At 45.2% G+C, this 23,483-nt stretch overlaps 1 protein-coding gene across 1 annotated transcript in view; it reads right to left on the bottom strand.

Annotated features, from left to right (window-relative positions):
* Positions 1-15,059: 15,059 nt before the first annotated feature.
* Positions 15,060-23,483, bottom strand: part of wnt4 (wingless-type MMTV integration site family, member 4) — a 29,050-nt gene continuing 20,626 nt past the window's right edge. The window contains exons 2-6 of the mRNA XM_044022927.1: positions 20,130-20,211; positions 19,891-20,044; positions 18,602-18,733; positions 18,206-18,348; positions 15,060-17,636 (exon numbers count right to left, since the gene is read on the bottom strand). Of these exons, the coding sequence (XP_043878862.1) occupies positions 17,166-17,636; positions 18,206-18,348; positions 18,602-18,733; positions 19,891-20,044; positions 20,130-20,211 (982 nt within the window). The 3' untranslated portion in view covers positions 15,060-17,165. The remainder of the gene's footprint in view (positions 17,637-18,205; positions 18,349-18,601; positions 18,734-19,890; positions 20,045-20,129; positions 20,212-23,483) is intronic.

The following is a 23,483-nucleotide window of genomic DNA, read 5'->3' as shown; positions in this document are numbered from 1 at the left end:
ACTACAAAATGTACCTACTCAGCGTGGGTGGGGCCATCGCAACACGGCTATAACACGGCTGTGCCAAACTGCTGTGACGTGTGCTGTGACACACACACACACAACAAACAAACAAACAATGGAGGAGACAATGTTGTACTTGCTGCACGGTCTGTTTCTGTTGTTCAGGCACAAAAGAAAAGATTGTCAGAAAAGGCGACAGACGGCGAGACGACATGGTACGAGATGCAAAGAGACGACGGTGCCATCCCACCTCACACCGGGAGACGAGGTGGGGCTATGAGTCCCGCATCAGTCGCACATGATCAGTATACTGTAAATAAACACACACATTCCTCCAAATGTAAACTACAAAGGATAAACCTGCAAAAAAGAAGAGACTGTGCAGCTACAACAAATGCTACAACAAAAGTTATGGAGCGGCGAGACGCGGCTTTCTGTGGTCGTGTTCCCTCAGAGAAGAGAGTTGCTATAGCACTGTGGAAGCTAGCTACTGGCTCAGAGGACCGGACTATCGGACATCTTTTTGGAGAGTCTCAACTGTGTGTCAGTGTCAGACGTTGTTGGTGCCAGAGCAGGTACGGTTTCCTGAATTCCGGGAAATGGCTGCCTACAGTGAAAACAGGTGGTGGCTCCCACACCGATCATAGCACCGCAGGACTGTTACTGTGACTGTGTGCTGGCTGTCCGTCATTCTTCAAGGAGTTGTTGATGGAACGTGTTTTCTGGACTGTCAGCTAGCTGTCATGAGGCCAGGGTTTTAAGACTGTCTGCATTGTGGGAGTTAGCCAGCCGGGGAAACCACATAAACAAAGTCATTACTCACAAGAGTAGAGCTTTTGAAGTTTAGTGAGCCAATCCCCATTTACACTTCTGAGAGACCCAGCTACCATGAGAAGCCGGTCGACTGGAAGAGGATCCTAGAGGGAGTGGAGAAGATCCTGAAAGCAAGGGGCTTCTACCTCAAACCCTGGGTCCGGTCTGGTCAAAGTAGGAGGAAGGACGAGGCAAAGCCTGACCAAATGACTCTCCTTACTGAAGGTGAAGTGGATGTAAAAGCACCAAACCCATTAACTCGTCGCATCCTACTGAGCCAGATCTCTGAATTGTACGACATCATCGGTCTAACGACACCTGTGAAGCAAAAAGGTGGGATTCTTGCGAGGAAGGCCTTCCAGGAAGCTGGCAAGCTCACTAAGGACACTTGGGATGAATCCCTCTCTGATGAGCTCCGAGGGAAAGCAATTGAGCTGTTCATGGAATGGCAGAAGGGACCCGAGTTCCTGTCTAGTCCAGTCGAAGATTGTCCCACAAAATCTGCCGCAAAAGTGGCAGCTGATGCTACGGAAACAGAGAGTAAACTCCAGAAGAATGACTTTACAGCAGTTCTCACCAGAACTCAAGCAAAGAAAATTATATTCCGGTGGTGAAGGCCGGAATTTCACAGATGGAGTTAGCAGGGCTCTAGCAGGGTTCCAGTCGGCAGGACATGAGACAAAATCGACCCCAGTTGAGACCAAGAAAGATGAGACACTGTGGGGAGCTGCACTCATAGTCCAAGTGGGTCTGAAAAGGTACAGCTCTCTAGCTAAGCTCTGTGGAGGGGTGAGTTAGGCCCGAAAGGCTGTAAAGAAGTGGTTCACTTGTCAATATACTCACTATCCCTCCTCTGTACATGACCAAACCATCTCATTCTGGCCTCTCTGACCTTATCTCCAAAACATCTAACATGCTAACGTGCTGTTCCTCTGATTGACTCATTCCTGATCCTATCCATCTTCGTCACTCCCAAAGAGAACCTCAAGATCTTCATCTCTGCTACCTCCAGCTCTGCTTCCTGTCTTTTCCTCAGTGCCACTGTCTCTAGACCAAACAGCATCGCTGGTCTCACCACTGTCTTGTATATCTTTCCTTTCATTCTGGCTGATACTCTTTTATCACACATTACCCCTGACACTTTTCTCCACCCATTCCAACCAGCTTGAACACGTTTCTTCACCTCTTTTCCACAATCTCCACTGCTCTGGACTGTTGACCCTAAATACTTAAAATCCTCCACCATCTTTATCTCCAGTCCCTGTAGCCTCATGGTTCCACTTGGGTTCCTCTCATTCACACACATATATATTCTGTCTTGCTGTGACTAACCTTCATTACTCTCCTTTCTAGAGCATATCTCCACCTCTGGAGCTTTTCCTCCACCTGGTCTCTGCTCTCACCACAGATCACAATGTCATCTGCAAACATCATAGTCCATGGAGATTCCTGTCCAACCTCATCTGTCAGTCTGTCCATCACCACCGCAAACAAGAAGGGACTCAGAGACGAACCCTGATGTAGTCCCACCTCCACCTTGAACTTCTCTGTCACACCTACACCTCACCTCACCGCTGTCTCACAGTTGGCATACATGTCCTGCACCAGTCTAACATACTTCTCTGCCACTCCAGACTTCCTCATACATTACCATAGTTCCATACCATGTGCAGTCCTAGGACAGGAGGGAGGGAACAGGTCAAGAGTTTCTGCGACCTACTGCCTGGACAAGCTGCCCAAGCACTGCGAGGACTGCTTGGTTAAAAGCAGCGTTCTCAGTGTTCTCCTCCCTCCTCATGGCAGCTTCTTGCTCTCTTGCCCTACGGGACTTGTCCAGCAATATCTGCCTATGCCGGTCTCGCTGGGCCCGGATCCGCTCCTGCTGCAGGGCGCGGTCTGCCTGCATGTCGGCTAGGACGCCAGCGAGGTTGTCCTGGTGTGTGCCGGTACTGTTTGCTCCTGCTGGTAGTTTTTTTTTAATGAAGCGTCCAGTGACGACATGTCTGACCAATCAGTGGCTGGCAGTCTGACCAATCATCGCATTGTATACCTATTTAGCACGCCTGGAACCTCACCAGAGACTGTGTTTTTATGAATCTTCAGGGTATGTAGGATAATCCAGTTCAGATTTGAGAAGTCTATGTACAGTGGTTTTTGATGTAGATCTGGTCCAAAGTGGAAATCTGCTGAAAAAACGGTGAAATGTAACTTTATTGCATTTTCGCAAATAGAATAAACGTTTCACAAATCAGAGGCTGTGTTTTTATGAATCTTCAGGGTCTGTAGATTAATCCAGTCCAGATTTGAGAAGTCTAGGTATAGTGGTTTTTGATGTGGACCTGGTCTAGGTATGAAACAAAAACGGTGAAATCTCCCCTTTAGCATTTTCACAAATAAAATAAAAGTTTCACAATTACAAAAGTTAATGTCATACCCAAAACGTCTAAAATGTTTTCACATCAAGAAATGTCCCAAAAAAAAGATAATCAGTGCACATTCGGTAAATTTCCCCTTAACTTTCCCCTTAAGTGCAGAATCGGAAGCTGGCGAATTGGAGGCTAACTTCAGCGTCGTCCTGAGCAGGTACTAAAAACAGTACCTGGTACTATGCTCGTGGAAACGCTACTTAAACTGTGGTGTAAATGCGCCATATGTGACATGAACAATGTAAATATTAGAAATAACATTTGTCAGTTGAGTTCACACCACTCTGTGTTTCTCTGTGCTGCACACAGGAAGTGATTTCATGTCCATACGGATGGAGGCAACAACAACGTTGTGCTAGTAAAGTGAGATGTTTGCATCGACCAAACAGCAGAAGTTATCACTGCAGCTTCATGTGATTGTGTGTCGCTGCACGCTGTTTGACTGACACACGACAGAACAGTGACAAACATGAGCTAACATTTGTTTCTTTGAAGGTTTGATTTGATTTGAAAGTTTATTTGAACTCAGACTCAACAAAGAATGACAACGAGCAAAGAAGAAGAAAAAACATCAAATAAACTTAACACAGAAGAAATCAAATCCCATTTATATTATATGTTTATCCCGCTAACTTAATAATTATTGCAAATGCTACTACTAATAATAATGATCATAATTTTACACACACACAGACAAATGGAAACAAAAAGGCAGAAAGAAAAGAATAAATAAACAGATACTCAGTAACATAAATGATATATTGAACACTATCACATTCTGTTATAACTCGTTATTATATTATAACTGTTATAATCTCAGCTGACAGAGGGCGGTAGGCGGGGCCACATCCTGGACAGTTCACCAGTTCATCACAGGGACACACAAAGAGACAAACAACCATTCACTCTCACTCTCACACCTACGGCCAATTCAGTGACCAATTTACCTAATCCACATACTGCATGTTTGTTTTTGGACTGTGGGAGGAAGCCGGAGAACCCGGAGAACCCACACACACACACACACACACACACGGGGGGAACGTGTTAACTCCATGCAGAAAGACCTTTGTTCCAACCGGGGCTCGAAACCTGGTCTTCTTGCTGCAAGGGCAAGAGTGAATTATTAGAATTGTATGTATGTATATATATATATATATATATATATATATATATATATATATATATATATATATATATATATAGAAATATATACATATGTACATATATATATCTCAGAATCAGAAAAAGCTTTATTGCCAAGTACGATTTTACACATACAAGGAATTTGTTCTGGTGTTGTTGGTGCATAACAAACATTCTCTAAATATAAACTATTAAAATAATAGTGATGGAACACAGCGGTCCTCACAGAAGCTGATGTATGACGTCACAGCCTCTGTGTACTCACCCAGACTGTTGGTAGCAGTCCTGAACAAACCCCAGTCAGTGGAGTCCAAACACGCCTGGAGATCCTCCACAGCCTCACTGGTCCACTTCTTTGATGTCCTCACTGCAGGTTTGCAGAGCTTTAGTTTCTGCCTGTAAAGCTGCCTGTTTTTATATTATCTTTAAATTTAGTATTAATTCCTACCAAATAAAAGTGTTTATGTTATCTTTCATTTTAGTATTAAGTCCTACACAATAAAAGTGTTTATGTTATCTTTCATTTTTGGTAGTTATTCCTACAAAATAAAACACAGGAAGTGACTTCATGTTCTCCTCAAGTGTCAGCTTTACAGAGTGCAGCGCAGGAACGTGACCACAAGAGGTCAGTGTCACACTCGGAGACTTCACTGTGTTTACCACACATCAGATGACACAAACGTGCGTGTGTGTCTGTATTTGTGAGTGTCTATGTGTGTGTGTCTCTGAGTCTGGGTGGGTGCGTATGTGTGTGCGTTTGTCTCTGTGTGAGTGTGCGTCTATGTGTGTGTGTGTCTCTGTGTGTGAGTGTGTCTCTGTGTCTGTGAGTGTGTCTATGTGTGTGTCTGTGTGTGTGTCTCTGTGTCTGTGAGTGTGCTCTATGTGTGTGTGTCTCTGTGTGTGAGTGTGTCTCTGTGTGTGTGTCTCTGTGTCTGTGAGTGTGCTGCCTATGTGTGTGTGTCTCTGTGTGTGAGTGTGTCTCTGTGTGTGTGTGTCTGTCTATGTGTGTGTCTCTGTGTGTGTGAGTGTGCGTGGTCTCTGTGAGTGTCTCTGTGTGTGAGTGTGTGTGTCTCTGTGAGTGTGTCTCTGTGTCTGGATGGGTGCATGTGTGTGTGTGTGTGTGTGTGTGTGTCGTGTGTCTCTGTGTGTGTGTCTGGGTGGGTGCGTGTCTGGGTGTGTGTGTGTGTGTGTGTGTCTGCGTGTGTGTGTGTCTGGGTGTCTGTGTGTGCGTGTGTGTGTCTGTGTGCGTGTGTCTCTTTGTCTGGGTGTGTGTGTCTGTGTGTGTGCGTGTGTGTCATTTGGTCCTGACAGCTGCTTCTCTCAAACACGACAAACAAAAGTAGAATCAGACGTTAGAGACATTCACCAGTAAGATCTGAAACAATTAATCACTGAATTAACATTTAACTCATGTTAGCATCTATTCATTGGTTTGAACGTGAGTTTTTTTAATAATAACAAACAGAACCTTGTTAAAAAGTAACTAAGTAACTTTTACTCTGAGTAAACATAAATACACGTGACATGCGTTGTAGTGGTGAGTGTTCAGTGGTGAGCGTTCAGTGGTGAGCGTTCATTGGTGAGTGTTCAGTGGTGAGCGTTCAGTGGTGAGCGCAGTGATGTGTGAGCGCTCAGTGACATTGGTGAGGCGTTCAGTGGTGAGCGTTCATTGGTGAGCGTTCAGTGGTGAGCGTTCAGTGGTGAGCGTTCAGTGGCGAACGTTCATTGGTGAGTGTTCAGTGGTGCGTACAGTGGCGAGCGTTCAGTGGTGTGTTCAATGGTGCGTTCAGGTTCCGGTACAGATGTCCACTCACCATGTCCACCAGAGCCACACACATGAAGAGTCCAGCGGCACATGGAGTAGTGTCCGATCAGGATACCGGTGATCATGCCCAGGAACACCATCATGGCCAATAGCATGTTGTACAGGATGGCCTGACACTCTGTCATGCCGGCCTTCAGCAGCACCGCAAAGTCACCTGGGAAAAATTCAATAGTTCAAGTCGTTGAGAGCTAGCACTCAACGGAATATTAGCGTGGGAGGGGAGGGGTGTGAGAGGTCTTTCTGCATGGAGTTAGCATGTTCTCCCCGTGTGTTCGTGGGTTTTCTCCAGCTTCCTCCCACAGTCCAAAAACATGCAATATGGAAATTAGGTAAATTGGACACTCTAAATTGACCATAGGTGTGAGAGTGAATAGTTGTTTGTCTCTGGTGAACTGTCTAGGGTGTGACCCACCTATCGGCGTATGTCAGCTAAGATTGGCACAGCAACTTCCTGTGGAGGATAAAGCAGTAGATGATGGATGGCTAATAATAATAATAATAATAATAATAATAATAATAATAATAATAATAATAATAATAATAATGATAATAATAGATCTATCCCTTCCTTGCTCAATGTTTGTTTCTGGAGGTAAAAAAAAATCCCCTGCATGTTTTCAGTCATCATCAAGATCTGCAGAAGCCTAAAAACGAGCCATTCATTAGAATGCCATCTAAAACATGCAGGAGACTTTTACACTAATGTGGGCTTTTGAATGTCATTTACATGCATGATTAATCATCTTAGCCAAAATGATGCCTGACAGGGCATCCATGTTGTGGAGAGACAGGTTATTGGCCGGTAGTTCGATGGGATGGGTCCCTTCTGAGGGTCCTTCAGGATTAGGACATCCTGCCCTGGGTCAGCCACTCTGGGTGGTACCCATCCCTTAGCAGCTGGTTCATCTGCGCTGCTAGGCGTTCCTTGGAGTGCCGTTAGTTTCTTCAGCCAATAGGCATGGATCATATCAGGGGCCTGATGCTGTCCAGCTCTTCATCTTTGACACTCATTCTTGGATGTCTGCCATTGGTTTACTGGTTCTTGTTCTGGGAGGTTACTGTGGTCTACTCTTAGGTCCACTAGCGATTGGGCATCTGGGTTGTGTGATGCCTCTTTTTCCCACATGGCCTTCCAGTGTTCTGCCACCTCAGCTCTTGGTGGGTCTGACCTGTTGTTATTTCCTCCCTGCCACTGAGTGTGCACCTTGGCTGGTTCAGTGGAGAACAGCTTGTTTATTCTCCTGGCCTCTGCCTCCTTGGTGTATCTCTTCAACCGGGTGGCCAATGCTGTTAGTCTCTGTTTGGCAGTTTCGAGTGCTTCAGGTACAGTATGTACTTGGTGTACTTTCCTTTATTCACCATGTTGCCTTTCTGTAGCTCTGCTAGCTGGCTAACTTCTCTCCATGTTACCCTTATCTTGGCCTCTGGTGGATGCTGTCTGTTATGGTTTGAGCCCATCTTGTATCCAAGCATTTCTAGGATTACTATTGCTGTACTGTGTATCAGCTTATTGGTCTCAGTGATGGTTCCAGTAGGGATTGTTGTTAGTGCAGCATTCACATCCACTTGCAGATCTTCTGAAGGTACTTATACTACTACTACTTATCACTGACGCGCTCGTCAGCCGCGCTGTTTCAGACCAAAACCACACCCCCAGAACGTGGAATTGTGTTGTGACTGGCCAGCCAACGAGAGCTTTCCCACTGTCCTGTGATTGGCCAGGAACCTGGAAGTGACGTAATAGATAGGCCAGCTCTCAGATACACAGCTCCCCCTCTGGCACGGTGGATGCTCTGCATCTCAGCAGGTACAACGAGAGTAGTTCTTCTGTGGTTGAATGTACGCAACCGGATGTGCCCGGACTAGTGCCCGCACCAGGAGGCGCTACGGTGCTGAGAGGAGTGGCGAGGATTTCTGATGACGACATCAAATTAAGGAAGTGCCGATCCGCTTCGCAGAGCCCAGGAAAACAATACAACACTATTTTCTCAGCAGTGGCTGAACTGTTTGTTCTGAAACTTTAGAATTTCATAAACGAGGTCATGACGCAGATACACACACAAACGCAGCGTTAATTGGAGCTTCCGGTCTATGTCGCCTTTATATATATATTATATTTTATTGTATATATTATATATACATATATATATATATATATATATATATATATATATATATATATATATATATATATATATATGTATATATATATATATACACATATAGATAGATAGATCGATCGATCGATAGATACTGTATGTTTACCTCAAATAATCAATTTCATGTCTCTTTTGTCTTATGGGGACAGTTCATACCCAGGTTATGTCAGCCACTGTCCTGCAGGTGTTAGATGTTGTTTCTCTCTATCAGGCTTCTGTAGAGCTCGATGATGATATGATATGAAATATTTGAAGTGGAATCAATCCATGTCTTACACACATGGAGGTTGTGTTTCCAGGTTTTGATTGAAGATCATCTAAAGAAGGTGAAGCTGACATTAAAACACATCTTTATGACAGCTGTCTTTAAATGGTTTGTTGCTTCTCCTACACACAGTTCCCACTGAGATGATGTCAGTGTGTACTGCTGTAATGCTGATGTATTCTGTGAGGTGACCTGGATCATCTTCTCTCGCCCTCATCCCTCCTTGTGAAGCGTTCACACATTCCCTGTGTTTCTGGAGTGCTGTCTGTCAGCGCCTTCTTGTGCTGAAGAGACACTGACAGCCATTAATTATCACACAGGCTGAACCAAGGACATTCCACACACACACACCTGGCCTCCATTGGTCTTCATTATGTTTGACAAATGGATGTAAATGTTTTGTCCTGTGGGATCGTCCAGTCAGCATCAGGCCTGGACCAGCGTCTCTGAGAGGAAAGCAGCCGGCAGATTTAGGGTGAGGGCTGCACCAAATCAACAAAACATGCGACGATGTGACGATAATGATATGGTGTTAATGTTTTTCTTTGGTGGATTTGCTGCTAACGTAGACTCTGAAAATAAAACAAACGCCTTTTTACTACCTGAATTGTTCAAATAGATACACATTTGTACAGTTATAGTAAATTACCAGCTGAGGCAGCAGGAGACCAGCGGCTCCTGAATTTGTCATTGATCATTAAAGCAGAGGCACTGCCATGTTTCTGCAGAATGTCACTATTTCTTACACACTGGACCTTTAAATTCAACCAAGCTTCAAATTCTCTCATTTCTCTGCTCAACAGAGAACTGGAACAATGACATTTACAGTATAAAAAGTCATGTGAGGAAAGGGAATGTTTGTTTTTTAGGTTTAGGGCGTCACGGTGACGCAGTGACTAGCATTGTGGCTTCTCTTTGGGTACTCTGGTGTATGTTGGACCTGTGATGGATAGCTACCTGTGACCCACATGTGGAGGATAAAGTGGTAGAAGATGGATGGATGCTTGTGTTTAGAGCTAAGATTTCAAATGTGGTTAGGTTAGGTTGGGGGTTTAAGACCTGGTTTTAGGATTAGGGTTAGAATCAGGCATTTAGCTGTGGTGGTTAAGGTTAGGAAAAGGGGCTAGGAAATGTTTTACGTCTGTGAAGGTCCTCCGTAAGACTGCTGCGCGAGAATGTGTGTGTGCGCCTGGTATTCCTTATGTTGTGGGGACCTAAATCTGGTTACGCAGTCACATTCTGGGGACTTGTCTTCCTTACGGGGACAACAACAACAACAACAACAATAATAACAATAATGATAACGATGATAATAATCATAATAATAAATAAATAAACATTACCAAAACAGTAAGAAATGGTCCATTATGCATAAAGTCAGGACCAGTAGTCCTCATTTGTAAGGAACTAGTTAAGTTTAGGACAAACATTAGTTAAGGTTATGGTTAGTGATTAACTGATTATGGTTAAGTGATAAGACTTTGGTTAGTCTGTCCTAATGAATGGAAGTCAATGCAGAGTCCTGAGAAGAATATCAGCACAAACCTGTGTGTGTGTGTGTTTGTGTGTGTCAGTACATGTCTGAAGTCACTACTGGTCACTGCAAGGATTATTTTGACATGCCAGATTGCTAACACACTCGCCCAGTAACATCAGCCCACACACACACACGCGCACACACAGAGCATTGCCCAGGTGTTAAGGGAAAGTTCTTCACTAAGCACTTACAGACACAGAGGGAGAAAGTGTGTGTGTGAGAGAGTAAAGGCAGTTAATCTCTTAGTGATCCTCTATACCAGCATCCAGAGGTGAAGCTGTGGCAGGTACAGCCCTCATCCACCATCTGCTGGTGTGTGTGTGTGTGTGTGTGTGGGTAAAATATATCTGTTGTGGACAGATGTGAAAAACACACCTGGATCAAAACATAGGTATTTCCATCCAAGTGTCCAACACAGCTGTGTCCACAGTGGAGGTCACTGACAGTAGCAGACATGTTGTAATAATCATGTTTGATCAGAAAAATGATCCACATGCCTCTGCACAGCAGCACTTATCATTCATGGTCCTGGTGCCAAAGGTTAGACCTGCTGGACCTGTATTCTCAGGAGGTTTTTCTTTTTTAAGTTGTAATATGACAAGAATAAAGTTATTATTATTATTATTGTTGTTGTTATTGTAATAATAATAATGATAATAATAATAACCATTCCAAGGTCGCTGTACAGCAGTAATTGAAAAAACCTGCAGGAACAAGTGATTTAGGAGAGTCCATAGTTGGTGCAGAGCTGCAGGTGCAGGAGATGGAGACGAGGCCGAGGTCAGCAGACCGCAGGTTCCAGCAGGGACGGTTCACATGGAGGAGGTCAGAAAGATGATGTGGAGCAAGTGAAGGCAGAGACTTGTAGCAGAGGAGGAGAAGCTTGAAGAGGATCCAGAACTTAACGGCGAGCCAGTGCAGATGTTTGGTCTGAGTGAGAACCCTGGCAGCAGAGTTCTGAACTTGGGTTTTCTTGGGGAGCCCACACAGGACAGCTCTGCAGGAGTGCAGGCGTGATGTGACGAATGCATGGATGAGGGTCTCAGCAACAGAATCAGGGAGTGACAGTCGGAGTCGGGAGATATTTCTGATTGGCACTTCCGGGCTATGAGCTCTTTAATAAAAAATGTAGTTCAGTGGTAGTCAGTCTTTCAACTTGAAGGTTTAGGGTTTGATTCCCAGCTCTGTCAATGTGTCCTTGGGCAAAGCTGTGCCAGCAGTGTGTGAATATACGCCCTCACTGGCCTGTTACATTATCATACCCAGTTAATCAGTGTGGGTTAGCTGTGGGTACATTAGCTTCACAGCTGCAGTGCAGGAAATGGTGTCGCCCTGACTCGAGATGAGACGACAAATTACTCGGTATCTGAATCAGTGCAATACTGGCAAAAACCACTGAATCCGCCTCTGGAAACAGGCAGCGGTCCAATAGCACATGAACCGTCCAGTATCCACCATGTTTACTCCACATGAGGGTCACAGTTCAGGGTGGTTGCTGGGAAGCTCATGTCAGGTCCAGTTATTTATGCATAAACTCTGACATAAATTCTGCCGTCAAGCAACTAGAACAAGGAAATGTGATAATTATGTGAAACTAATAGTTACATTACATGTCATTCATCCAAAGTGCATTTCAACATTTGGGTACAAACAAGAGCTCGAAGTAAGTAAGTGCTTCAAGTAAGCCAAATTATAAAGTGCTATATAATAGTGTTTTTATTTAAGGTGTACTTGGAGCAAATAACACACAACAGGCAGTTGTTTGTCTACACACTTGGACTGAGGCAGAAAAGGCTCCGCTGCATCTGCATGTTTCTGCAACGCTGTCGATCAAAAAGTGGTTTACGCCCAGAGAAGCTGAGCTTCTGTGGAAGTGAGGTTTTTGCCATCAGCATCAAGCTCACGGCCAAACCTATTCTGTGTCGTCACATGTGTGTTCATTATTCAAGTCAATTCAATTCAATGTTATTTGTATAGCGCCAAATCATAACATACATTATCTCAAGGCACTGTACATAGATAACATCAAAGAGAGCAGAGAACCCCAACAGTTCACACAATGAGCAAACACTAGGCATCAGTGGAGAGAAAAAACTCCCTCTTAACAGAAGAAGAAATCTCTGACAGAACCAGGCTCACTCCTTTATGCCAGTCTTTCATTATTGCACTATTCTTTCTCACTTTTGTACATTCTACATTTTATGTTTACATTTTATACTTTGTTTGTATTGTATTGCTGCTGTGTTGAAACAATTTCCCCTTGGGGATGAATAAAGTATTTCTATTCTATTCTATTCTGTGTGACAGTGGTTTTAATGCGGAGGCCGCTACGGGAATACGAACATCACGTAAGTCGATCCGTCATCCGTGATAAACAGCTGATTTTAAATTAACGCGTGACACGTTCTAATCACGTTTATTATTGAAATGTAAATACAACACAGAACATATGAGGTCGCAGGTCACTGGAGTCAATCACAGAAGACAGGTCACCAGTCCATCACAGGTCAAGCAAACATGAGTCCATGAGCTCCACACTTGCCCGTGACAATCATGTTGCACAACAAGGCTTTTACGGTAACTGTCATCACAAACAAGAACCATCTGTCTCATTTGTGTAACTTGTTTTCTTTTAATATGAGAAGTATGCTGAAGAGATGTGGGAGTTTGAGAGAGGCCTGGGAGGGCCGAGCCCTGGCCTAAAGCCAGCCTTCGCCTGGGTTCTCTGTGAGAGTGGCATTAACGTCCAGCCAACCTGTTAACCCTTCACACACAGAGCCGCACATATGCAGAGCTTCAGCACCTGAGGATGATGATGAGGTTCTCTCCTCATCATCAGTATGCAGTATGCACAGTACAGTATGCATATATACATAGACATATGTGCAGGGGCAGCATGTCCATAGAGGGCGCCCCGCCAGTCTCACATGAAGAAGAAGATAGGAAACATCTGCCAAGTTTGACGTTGTTTGAATAAGTAATGCAAAAGATGTCATTATCTGTAAAAGAAGCACGCATTGGCTCTTGCTGCTCTACTGTAGCCACTCCCCCTCTCACTCACACAGCACTGTGACACAACAAAAACTTTTTGTTGTGTATTTTTATTTTCATTTGAGTGAATCTTTTAAAATGATGGTATCAAGCATGAGAATGGTGCTTTGGCGTGTCCTAGTGGTGATATGTGGGGGTTGCTGAGCCAATCTCAGCTGACATAGGTCAACAGGCGGAGTCAAACCCTGGAGAGGTCACCAGTCCATCACAGGGCCACAAACAACCACTCACTCTCACGGTCCATTAAAACTGACCAATTCACCTAATCTCATATTGCATGTTTTTGGACTGTGAGTTCGAAGCCACATGCATGCAAACTCCATGCAGAAAGGCCCTTGTTTCATCCTGGGCTCGAACCCGGGTCTTCTTGCTGCAAAGGCAAGAGTGCTCACCACTACACCAACCGTGTGGCCCCTCATAAGATTATAGGATTCCAAATTAGTCACAAAATAACAAATTTGCACTTACACTGTGGGAGGAAGCTGGAACACCCAGTGAATGAGGATTCAAACCAAAACTTTCTTAGTGATTTATTGTCTTACAGTGATCTGTAAAAACACACTATGTGACTCTACCTCGAGTTAGCAAACATTAGCCACCATGGGCAGCAATTCAAACCAAAGCCGTAAGATTGGATCCGTGAGTCCATGATTGGAAGACGGAATAGAAACCGCTCTGTGTACAATACAAAATAAACTGATGGTGAAAGCCTTGATATTATTATTACCTCAGTGGTTCACTTGTAACTGCCTTCGTCAAAGACGTGACAGAGTGTTTTCCTGCAGATCTTCTTCCTGATCCAGTAACTCAACCGTATGTTTACTGTATTTGTGGCGTGTTTGGGCCCCTGTGAGGATTCTGCATACATGTCAAGTATTAGCACAGAACCAGCTGAGCAGTTTCATTCTGCAAATATTCAAAATGTCTTTCACAAAACCCCACAAACACACACACACACACACACACACAGTGGTAAAAGTCAGCTGTCAGCTTCATGTCTCTGTTACAACCACAGCAAACCACGCGACGTAGTCGGGTTATCGGACTGACTGTACACACACACACACACACACACACACATTCCCAATCAGCGTGGCCACCACCACCATCTCATCTACGCCGCCATGGCAGCTTAACGAAGGACAGATCCTCGCCGTCGCAGACCCACAGCGGTCACAATACCATGTTATTCAGACGGCGTTCAGACAGGAACCAGCTCACGTCAAAGGCACTGAGAGAGTGAGAAAGCTGGAGTGTTCCTGTGTGTGTGTGTGTGTGTGTGTGTTGGGGGTGGTAGCAGTGTCCTATTGATAAAGACAAGAGCAGGAAAACATCTTGTGCCATGTGGTCTGCATTTGGCCGTCATCCCGAGCCCAGTGGTGCTGCCTGTGCCTGTGTTCAGCTGGTCACTAAAACCCAACCAGGCGCTGCACGGAGACACGGCCACAGCTCTCTCCACATGCATGTTGTGCATAGGTGTCGGGGGTTCAGGGGGAAGGACCTCAGGGTGTAATGTACCTCACACAAACAGCACACGCACACACATTTCAAATGCAGCATGGTGCACACTGTGGCCACATAATAATGCAGCTGAAAGACACGGGAAATGGACAATTTTATTGAAAAATGTGTATGTCTCTCAGCAGGGCTGTGTGTGTGTGTGTGTGTGTGTGTTCCAGTACTTGGTGGTGGAATAGGATCTGCTCTTTCACTTTCCATCTTTCTGTTTCCTTGTGTTCTGTCTCTCCTTCAGGGCAACATTGTTTCTGTGGCATTCCTTCTCTCACTCTCACACACACACACACACACACACACACAAAATAATGGACACCAGTCATTTTTGACACAGCATATATTCCATATTAACGTACATTCATAGGCAGTATGGTCTTCTTCAGTGTATAAGTCTTTACAGATCTACAGTATGTCTCTATATGTTGATGATATCACGTTATTTATTATAGGAAAGCTTGGTTTTACTGCGGTGGCACAAGATAACAAGACAGTCCTGACAGTGGCATTGAAAACTGAGAGAGAGACAGAGGGACAGACAGAGAGAGAGACAGAGAGAGAGAGACAGAGAGAGAGTGTGTTTTTGTCGATGTGGACTCTATGTGCGCTTGGAGTGAAAATGCTTCAGTCGTCATGGTGAACATGCTCGGCAACCCTCTCAGACCGCGCGTGCGTGTGTGTGTGTGTGTGTGTGTTTGTGTGTGTGTGTTTTCGGGCTGTCACTTATTCCAAAATCAAGTTTGAACGTGACGCACCTTTTCCATCTATGGTATAAAGCGCTGGACGTCACATGACTCAGTTTCCATGAAACACCATCATGGCAGCCTGAGATGAACGGGACCGGTGCTGGATTTACCCTGTCTACTGCGTTAGCATAACATAGCATCATGTTAGCATTAGCGATGGACAGCGCTAATGCTGCTGTGCAGAGTAAATCTAGTCTGAGTCTGTGATTTAAATCTTTAGCTTGTGTTTGTTCCCATCGCTCACTGTGAGTTTCACTAACATGTCCCCCTGTTAGCTTGTTAGCCGTTAGCCTGTCTCTGTTCTGGCACAACGTCTGTCCACCATCTTTACTTTTAAGATGAAAACAGCTGGTGAAGAGACACACTGTCTGACATAATTATTGTCTGATTCATGTGTTGTATAGTACAGTGGTCCCCAACCCCCGGGCCGTGGACCGGTACCAGTACATGGGTCAGACGGCGCGATGTTACGAGGACGCTGCTAATAAAGTTGCATACACAGTGGATTCACATTTATTATTATATTTAGAAAATAGCTGACATTAAACCGGTCCCTCAAGGACCCAAAATTCTTCCACATGTCACTTTCAGATGCTCTGGTCATGTGACTGTCCACTCATGAGGATGTTTAGCTCGAGTGTGTATGTGTGTGTGTGTGTGTCTCTCTCTCTCTGTGTGTGTGTGTGTGTGTTGGGTGGTGGACGTGCAGGTGAAGGTCATGACCTGCGTTGATCCAAATGAGCATGAAACTCTTTCACAGCATGATACACATTTTAGATCTGATCTGAGACCTGGTCCAGTACAAGGTTTCTGGGTTCTTGTTGTTGCAGGTAGCAGCTGTATGTGTGTGTGTGTGTGTGTGTGTGTGTGTCACCTGTCAGTCATTGGTACTGCTGACAGGTGACAGGTGAAAAGACAGAAAGGAGCTGACAGTGGCTTTCACCTGTTCATCATCATCATCATCATCATCATCATCATCATTGTCCCTCTGGTGGACAGACAGTGAGTTAGTGTGTGAGTGAGTGGAGCAGCATCAGGGCATTGCAGGGGGCAAAACAAGTGAGTTGACCTCAGTGCAGCCGCGTTCACTCAGGAATGAAATCACATCAGGTCCATCTGTGACTTCTTCCTTTGTCTCGTTCGAGTCCAACCTTGGACAGTCTTGGCGTCTCCTTTACTAACACTCCGACTGAGTCACTGAAGCAGCAGCAGCAGCAGCAGCAGCAAGGACAGAGGGCAAATAACACCCCAACCCTTTAATCCCTCCCATCCATCTGCCCATCAATTGGTCCAGTTTGGCCCCTCCTCCGAGGACCACCGCCCTGCACCCCCGTCAGTCTCCTCAGTCTCAACAAATAAGTTAACCATTGCAAAAAAAAAGGATTCTCAACGACAAACCAAACATGAGCGTGAGGGACAGAGACAGACAGCCAGAGACACTCGGGACTCGAGAAGAAACAAACTGCCTTTAAATCCTGTGCACAAACGACTCCTTTCCATACATGAACAGGATGACCTCTGACCTCTCAGCCAGTCTGTTTACGTTGACCAGTGGTAGGTGGGAATGGTGGTTTCAAGCAGGAGGCGAGGGAGCTTCACGAGTCCTCCTCGCTCTCTGAGCGAGCGTGTGGGGGGGGCGTTTGTTTTGTCCATCAGCAGTGCCTTCTGTGCTCCCGCCTCCATCACCGGCACGTGTGCATCTCCACCATTTTGCGGCACTGTTTGCATTTGACGTAACAACACCAGTGGAACTTACAGCTGCACCTGTCCACCACCTCCACCTCCTGCGTCTGGAAGCCGCGGCCGCAGCACATCAGCTCGCAGCCGTCAATGGCCTTTGAGGTTCTGTTACACTGGCGGCCCACCGTGCCCAGCATGCCCGGCGTCCGTGGGTCGTGATCGCAGAAATCCGGACTGGGCTCCAGGTAGACCAGGTCCTCGTCCGTGTGAGGTTTGAACTGAGCGTTGCGAGGCACCAGAACTTTGGTGCTGCCCATCTTGCGCTGCTCCACCTCGGTGGCGCCGTCAAACTTCTCTTTGATGACGTTGCCCACCTTGCGGAAGGGCGGCATGGCTCTCCAGCAGGTCTTCACCTCACAGGAGCCCGACACACCGTGACACTTGCACTCCACTCGCATGTGGGACAGGATGGCCTGTGGAGAACCAGGCAACAATGTGTTCACAGTAACACAGACCATACATGACAATGAAGTAAGGCAAGCTTTATAAACATTTCGACTGATTATTGAATTATAAAAACCAGAACCACTGAAGCGACTGAAGGGACTGAAGGCTACCAGACATCTACATGTTGTTTAATATGCTTATCATTGAAAATGACCCGAGATTAATGATGTAATTGTTCAATTATTCTTGAACAGAAACCGTGTGACAGGATTTGTTTGCTGTGTCCCTCAGGTGAAAACAGGTTATGTCAAGCAAAACTATCAGACCTGTGTGTGTGTGTGTGTGTTCAACTGTCACTTGACAGGCTTCAATTCTCTCATGGATCGATAAAAACAAGTGAGAGCACTTATATCACATATCTGTTATATTAGGAATACAAAAACTAAACACGTTAATGAATGTAACAACTGTGTGAGTGATGAAGTTACACTTCTGCTTTGAATATATAAAACAATTGTCTTCAGTGCTGAAGTTTCAGCCGTTGACAGTGACACTGTCCGTGAAAAAAACATCTTCCTCTGACACTCAAAGTTACCTTTCTGCCCGCCTCGTTGTTGTGCAGGTTCATGAGTGCGCGGCTGGAGGACTGACCTTTACTCCTCTCCCTCACGTCCACAAAGGACTGAGAAAAGGCCACACCGTATGCAATGTTGTCACTGCAGCCCGACCACTGGAACCCTGGAGAAGAACGTTGCATAACCATGATCACCAAAGGTGAGGGAAATTCTGCTACACCATTGCACACACTGCACCTTTAATGCATGACCAACTCATAGAAAATGGCATCGTTTCAGCCGTTAAAATGAGTTTTTTAATTGTCACATATTATATATTAAAGTTATAATAGTTACTGGGTGTGTTACCCTGTCTGTGTGTGTGTGTGTCTGTCTGTGCCTGTGTGTGTGTGTGTGTGAGAGAGAGAGAGACCTACCCTCTGGACTGACTCCATGTACATTGTGGTCACAGCCACATTTTTCCAGCTCTCCGCTGCTGCAGGCCCTTGTGACCGCAAACGCCACACTGGCGGCTGAGATGGCATACACAAAGGCTGCCTCACGGGTGCCTAGCAGAGACACACACACACACACACACACACACACACACACAGTCATATTGTTTCATTATAGAACTGAAAAGAGCTGTGTGTGTGTGTGTGTGTACAGATGAAGAGAGCGTTTAAGTCTTCAAGTCTAAGGGAAGGTGCCCAGACATTAGAACGTGGTTGTACGAGGCACTGACACACACAGTCAGCACTGACTGAAAACCAGAGTTCACCCACATAACAAACATCTCTGTGAGACTCACGTCAAAGATTGTAGAGTTTTTAGCTCACAGCTGTTCTCCTGCTGCTGTCAGATGTAAATCTACATGACAACACTAAAGTCATAAAAGCACACATTTTAACTGACAACATGTGAGATTGTTGATTTTTGTCATGGGCTTTTGGTGTGTGAGAGTGAGCGATTTACACAATGACACAAACCTCAACAAACAAGGTTTAGAAATGAGTTGAAAATCCCTGTAGCCATGTTTTCTGTGAGAGTCTCAGCGCCTCATACACCACACTTCAAAAGACACAGTCAACTATCACTTTAACATGATTGACTTTGGATGACAGTTGAAATAGAGCCGTGTCAACCTACACTGTAAAAAAATACGCCAACAAGATTTGAATTCAATTATGAATGGTTGTCAGGAGAGGACACACAGAGCAGGAGGAGGACACTTCTGTGTGTTTATGTTACATCACTGAGGGCGATCATCGCAGTGAGTGGACACAGGTGAGACAGAGGTAAGACACAGGTGAGACACAGGTAAGACACAGGTAAGACACAGGTGAGACACAGGTGAGACACAGGTAAGACACAGGTGACACAGAGGTGAGACACAGGTAAGACAGAGGTGAGACACAGGTGAGACACAGGTAAGAACAGGTAAGACAGACACAGGTGAGACACAGGTGAAACACAGGTGAGACAGAGGTGAGACACAGGTGACACAGGTAAGACACAGGTGAGACACAGGTGAAACACAGGTAAGACACAGGTGAGACACAGGTGAGACAGAGGTGAGACACAGGTGAGACACAGGTGAGGCCGCGCCTATAACATCCAAACCTCTTCTAATATATTCAGCACAACAACACTCCCTCTCGTGTGATATTGCTTCATAATAATCATTGATTTCATCCGTCATCACTGTGGAGTGTAATCATCTCACCTTGTGTGACCACTTTGCCAAACACAGGCATCGTCTCCAGAGTGGAGCAGTTCCATCGTCGGTTACGAAACTGAAACTGACACTCCTCTATAGCCAGCTGAGCCCCACGACGCACGGCGTCCATCACCTCCACGCTGCGCTTACAGATCTGAACCTGCATCATACAGACGTTCACACGTGGTTATTGATACAGACTAATAACTGAACGTGGTGTGTACAGTATGAAAAAAGGTGCGGACCTGTCTCTGGATGAGACCTCGTAGCCTCTCACACGTCTCCTCATCCCGGATGCTTCCCACTGACGACAGCTTGGCCAAGTACCTGACAGAACACACACACACACACACACACACACACAGGATCTCTTTAGACTGCAGTAGTGATGATGAGGTTGAAGGAAAAAGAAAATCACGTTTGAGAAGAAACAGAAAGTGAAGCCCGAGGAAAAAATGATTTTGTCCTGTTAAATGTTGTTTTTCGTTTTGTTTTGATTAGATTGAGTTTCAATATGAAACATCAATGCAATGACCTTTGACCTCCCTCAAACTTTGTGTGATTTTTTTTAATGATTTCTTTCTAATTTTCTTAGTTTCTTACATATAATTATGTGTAAATGTGCATAATAAGAGGCTGAAGGACAGACGGTGAATCAGTTGAAGACTTGTTCCCATGACGTTGTGAGAATGTTTTGGGTAAATGTCTGGTGATGAGGACACTGAGAGGAGGGAGAGTGTCTTATCGCACACACAGCACCTTCAGGTCAGGCAGATATGATAATCTGAGAAGATGGCATTGGTCTGTGTGCGCTGACCCTCACACGTCCACCTCACTTCACTCTCATATCTCCTGAGCACAGCTGCACCTCACAGAAATAGTTCTTTGTTATAAGCTGGCAGTGATGATTGTGACTGTGCACTGTCTGCACCACAGTGTGTGTGTGTGTGTGTGTGTGTCTGCACCACTGTGTGTGTGTGTGTGTGTGTGTGTGTCTGCACCACAGTGTGTGTGTGTGTGTGTGTGTGTCTGCACCACAGGTGTGTGTGTGTGCACCACAGTGTGTGTGTGTGTGTGTGTGTGTGTGTGTCTGCACCACAGTGTGTGTGTCTGTGTGTGTGTGTGTGTGTCTGCACCACAGTGTGTGTGTGTGTGTGTGTGTGTGTGTGTGTGTGTCTACACAGTGTGTGTGTGTGTGTGTGTGTGTGTGTCTGCACCACAGTGTGTGTGTGTGTGTGTGTGTGTGTGCAGTGTGTGTGTGTGTGTGTGTGTGTGTGCACCACTGTGTGTGTGTGTGTGTGTCTGCAGTGTGTGTGTGTGTGTCTGCACCACAGTGTGTGTGTGTGTGTGTGTGCACCAGTGTGTGTGTGTGTGTGTGTGTGTGTGTCTGCACCACAGTGTGTGTGTGTGTGTGTGTGTGTGTGTCTGCACCAGTGTGTGTGTGTGTGTCTGCACCACTGCACCACAGTGTGTGTGTGTGTGTCTGCACCGCAGTGTGTGTGTGTCTGCACCAGTGTGTGTGTGCACCACAGTGTGTGTGTGTCTGCACCACAGTGTGTCACAGTGTGTGTGTGTGCACAGTGTGTGTTGTGTGTGTCTGTGTGGTCTGCACCACAGTGTGTGTCTGCACCACAGTGTGTCTGCACCCAGTGTGTCTGCACCAGTGTGTGTGTGTCTGCACCGCAGTGTGTGTCTAGTGTGTCGCAGTGTGCAGTGTGTGTGTCTGCAGCACAGTGTGTGTGTCTGCACCGCAGTGTGTCGCAGTGTGTGTGTCTGCAGCACAGTGTGTGTGTCTGCACCGCAGTGTGTGTGTCTGCACCGCAGTGTGTCGCAGTGTGTCCAACATCTTTTTTTTCTTTGTCATTTTGAAAACATTTCAGGAAATGACTCAAAAGGACACTGAACTGTAGTACATGTATCAGACCTGAGTGTGGCGCTGTAACACTGCTACAGAAACACACCACACACACAGAGGAGACGTCGAGCATGTTCGTGCGGCACGGACATCGTGTACTATTTATTTATTTATTTATTTAAATAAAGCTTTATTCGTATACAATGTATACAATCACAGAAACAGACGAAGGAAAGACAATAAAAGTTATCATAAAGTAAACAGAGCAAACACAGGAAGAGGAAGATGACAAAGAGAGAGGTGGCATTATCACACTGTGTATATACATCACTTTAAAAGAATCTTAACATTCTAAATAAACTACATTCAATAATAAAACCAGTCACATGACAGCTGCACAACAAGGTCGTTTAAAGGACATGTGAATATGTGATAACACAACAATTTCATGATGACTTCTGAATATTAATAAAGGCAAATTCCAGCAGAAGTCGCTTTCAGGCTATTATTCAGTACGAGTCAGTGTTTTCTTTTCTCAGGCTTGTGTTCTGAGTCTCAGGTTATGAGTTGTCTGAGACCACACATACCTCAGTGAAGCCCTGTCTGCTCGTCTCAATCAAACCCAGATCCAGACTCTGGACGACTCTGCTGTCAGATTATTGACGACGACAACAAGTCCTGCCTCTTCAGTTCCGCTCAGCTGGAAGCTCAGACGCTCTCTGTGTCTGCTCACAGGGACTAAGGCCCTAGACAGTCGGCATTAGCACACTACTGTTGTCATAACTGTATAATTAGTATATCATCCTGGAGAGGTCAGACAGCTCCTCCTCTCCATTCAGCCTTTCATCTCCTCCTCTCAGCTGTCCAGATAATCTGTCTCCGTGTCCTCTCTGCCTCTTTGATGGCCGCTCTCCTCTCTTCCCACTTCCCACTCATCGCCGTGATAACCACATCTCAGCCACATCCGCTCACTTCCAGCCTCAGGAGTGACCTCACTGTCTCGTAACCACCACAGAGTCCAGCGCTGCGATTATTATTAACGGCACTAACGCAAACCTATTTTAATGGTGTCAGTTTTTGTTTTTTTATCGGGAGATCAACGTTCTTTTTGGCAGAGCAAACTTTGTGGGTTTTTTCACACGCTGTTGCAACAACTAGAAAAACTGCAACAGGAGACCACCGAAGACCGCTAGCTCCTTTAGCTCGGATTAGCTCGTTACGGCAACAACACATTAAACCACGGGACTTTATTCGCTGATACACAGCCTCTCTTATTATTGTGCGGCTCTCACAATAAGAGGAATAAGTCACAACATGCAGGTGACAGAGGTATTGTCAAGTCTCACATAAATAATAATAAAAAAACATTAGCACAAAGCAAGCAGATTAAAAGCATTCAAATGAGAAAAAATAATGAAATTAAGGGACATTTAGAATAGATACAAATGTGCGATTAATGCGATTAATCGTGATGATGATCATGTTGACATCATGTTCTATGGATTAAGATCTGAACACGTTCACTGATGTTACAAATAAAGAGGACACGACACATGACAATAAAGAATCTGAATCCTTTCATTTTCCCATAGACTTTCACTCAAACAGTCCCCCTGGTGGTTCACTGATACTTCTACGTGCCTTTCATATATGCGGTCTGTATATGAGACACAAGGATAGATTCTGGTGTTTCTCCTGCAGCTTCAAGTCTTTTGTTAACTCAGTGCAAGGATGCTTATGCCAT

This window comes from Solea senegalensis, linkage group LG4, assembly GCF_019176455.1.
Source record: "Solea senegalensis isolate Sse05_10M linkage group LG4, IFAPA_SoseM_1, whole genome shotgun sequence".
In the NCBI taxonomy this organism is placed as follows: domain Eukaryota; kingdom Metazoa; phylum Chordata; class Actinopteri; order Pleuronectiformes; family Soleidae; genus Solea; species Solea senegalensis.
This window is presented reverse-complemented; position numbering and strand designations above follow the sequence as displayed.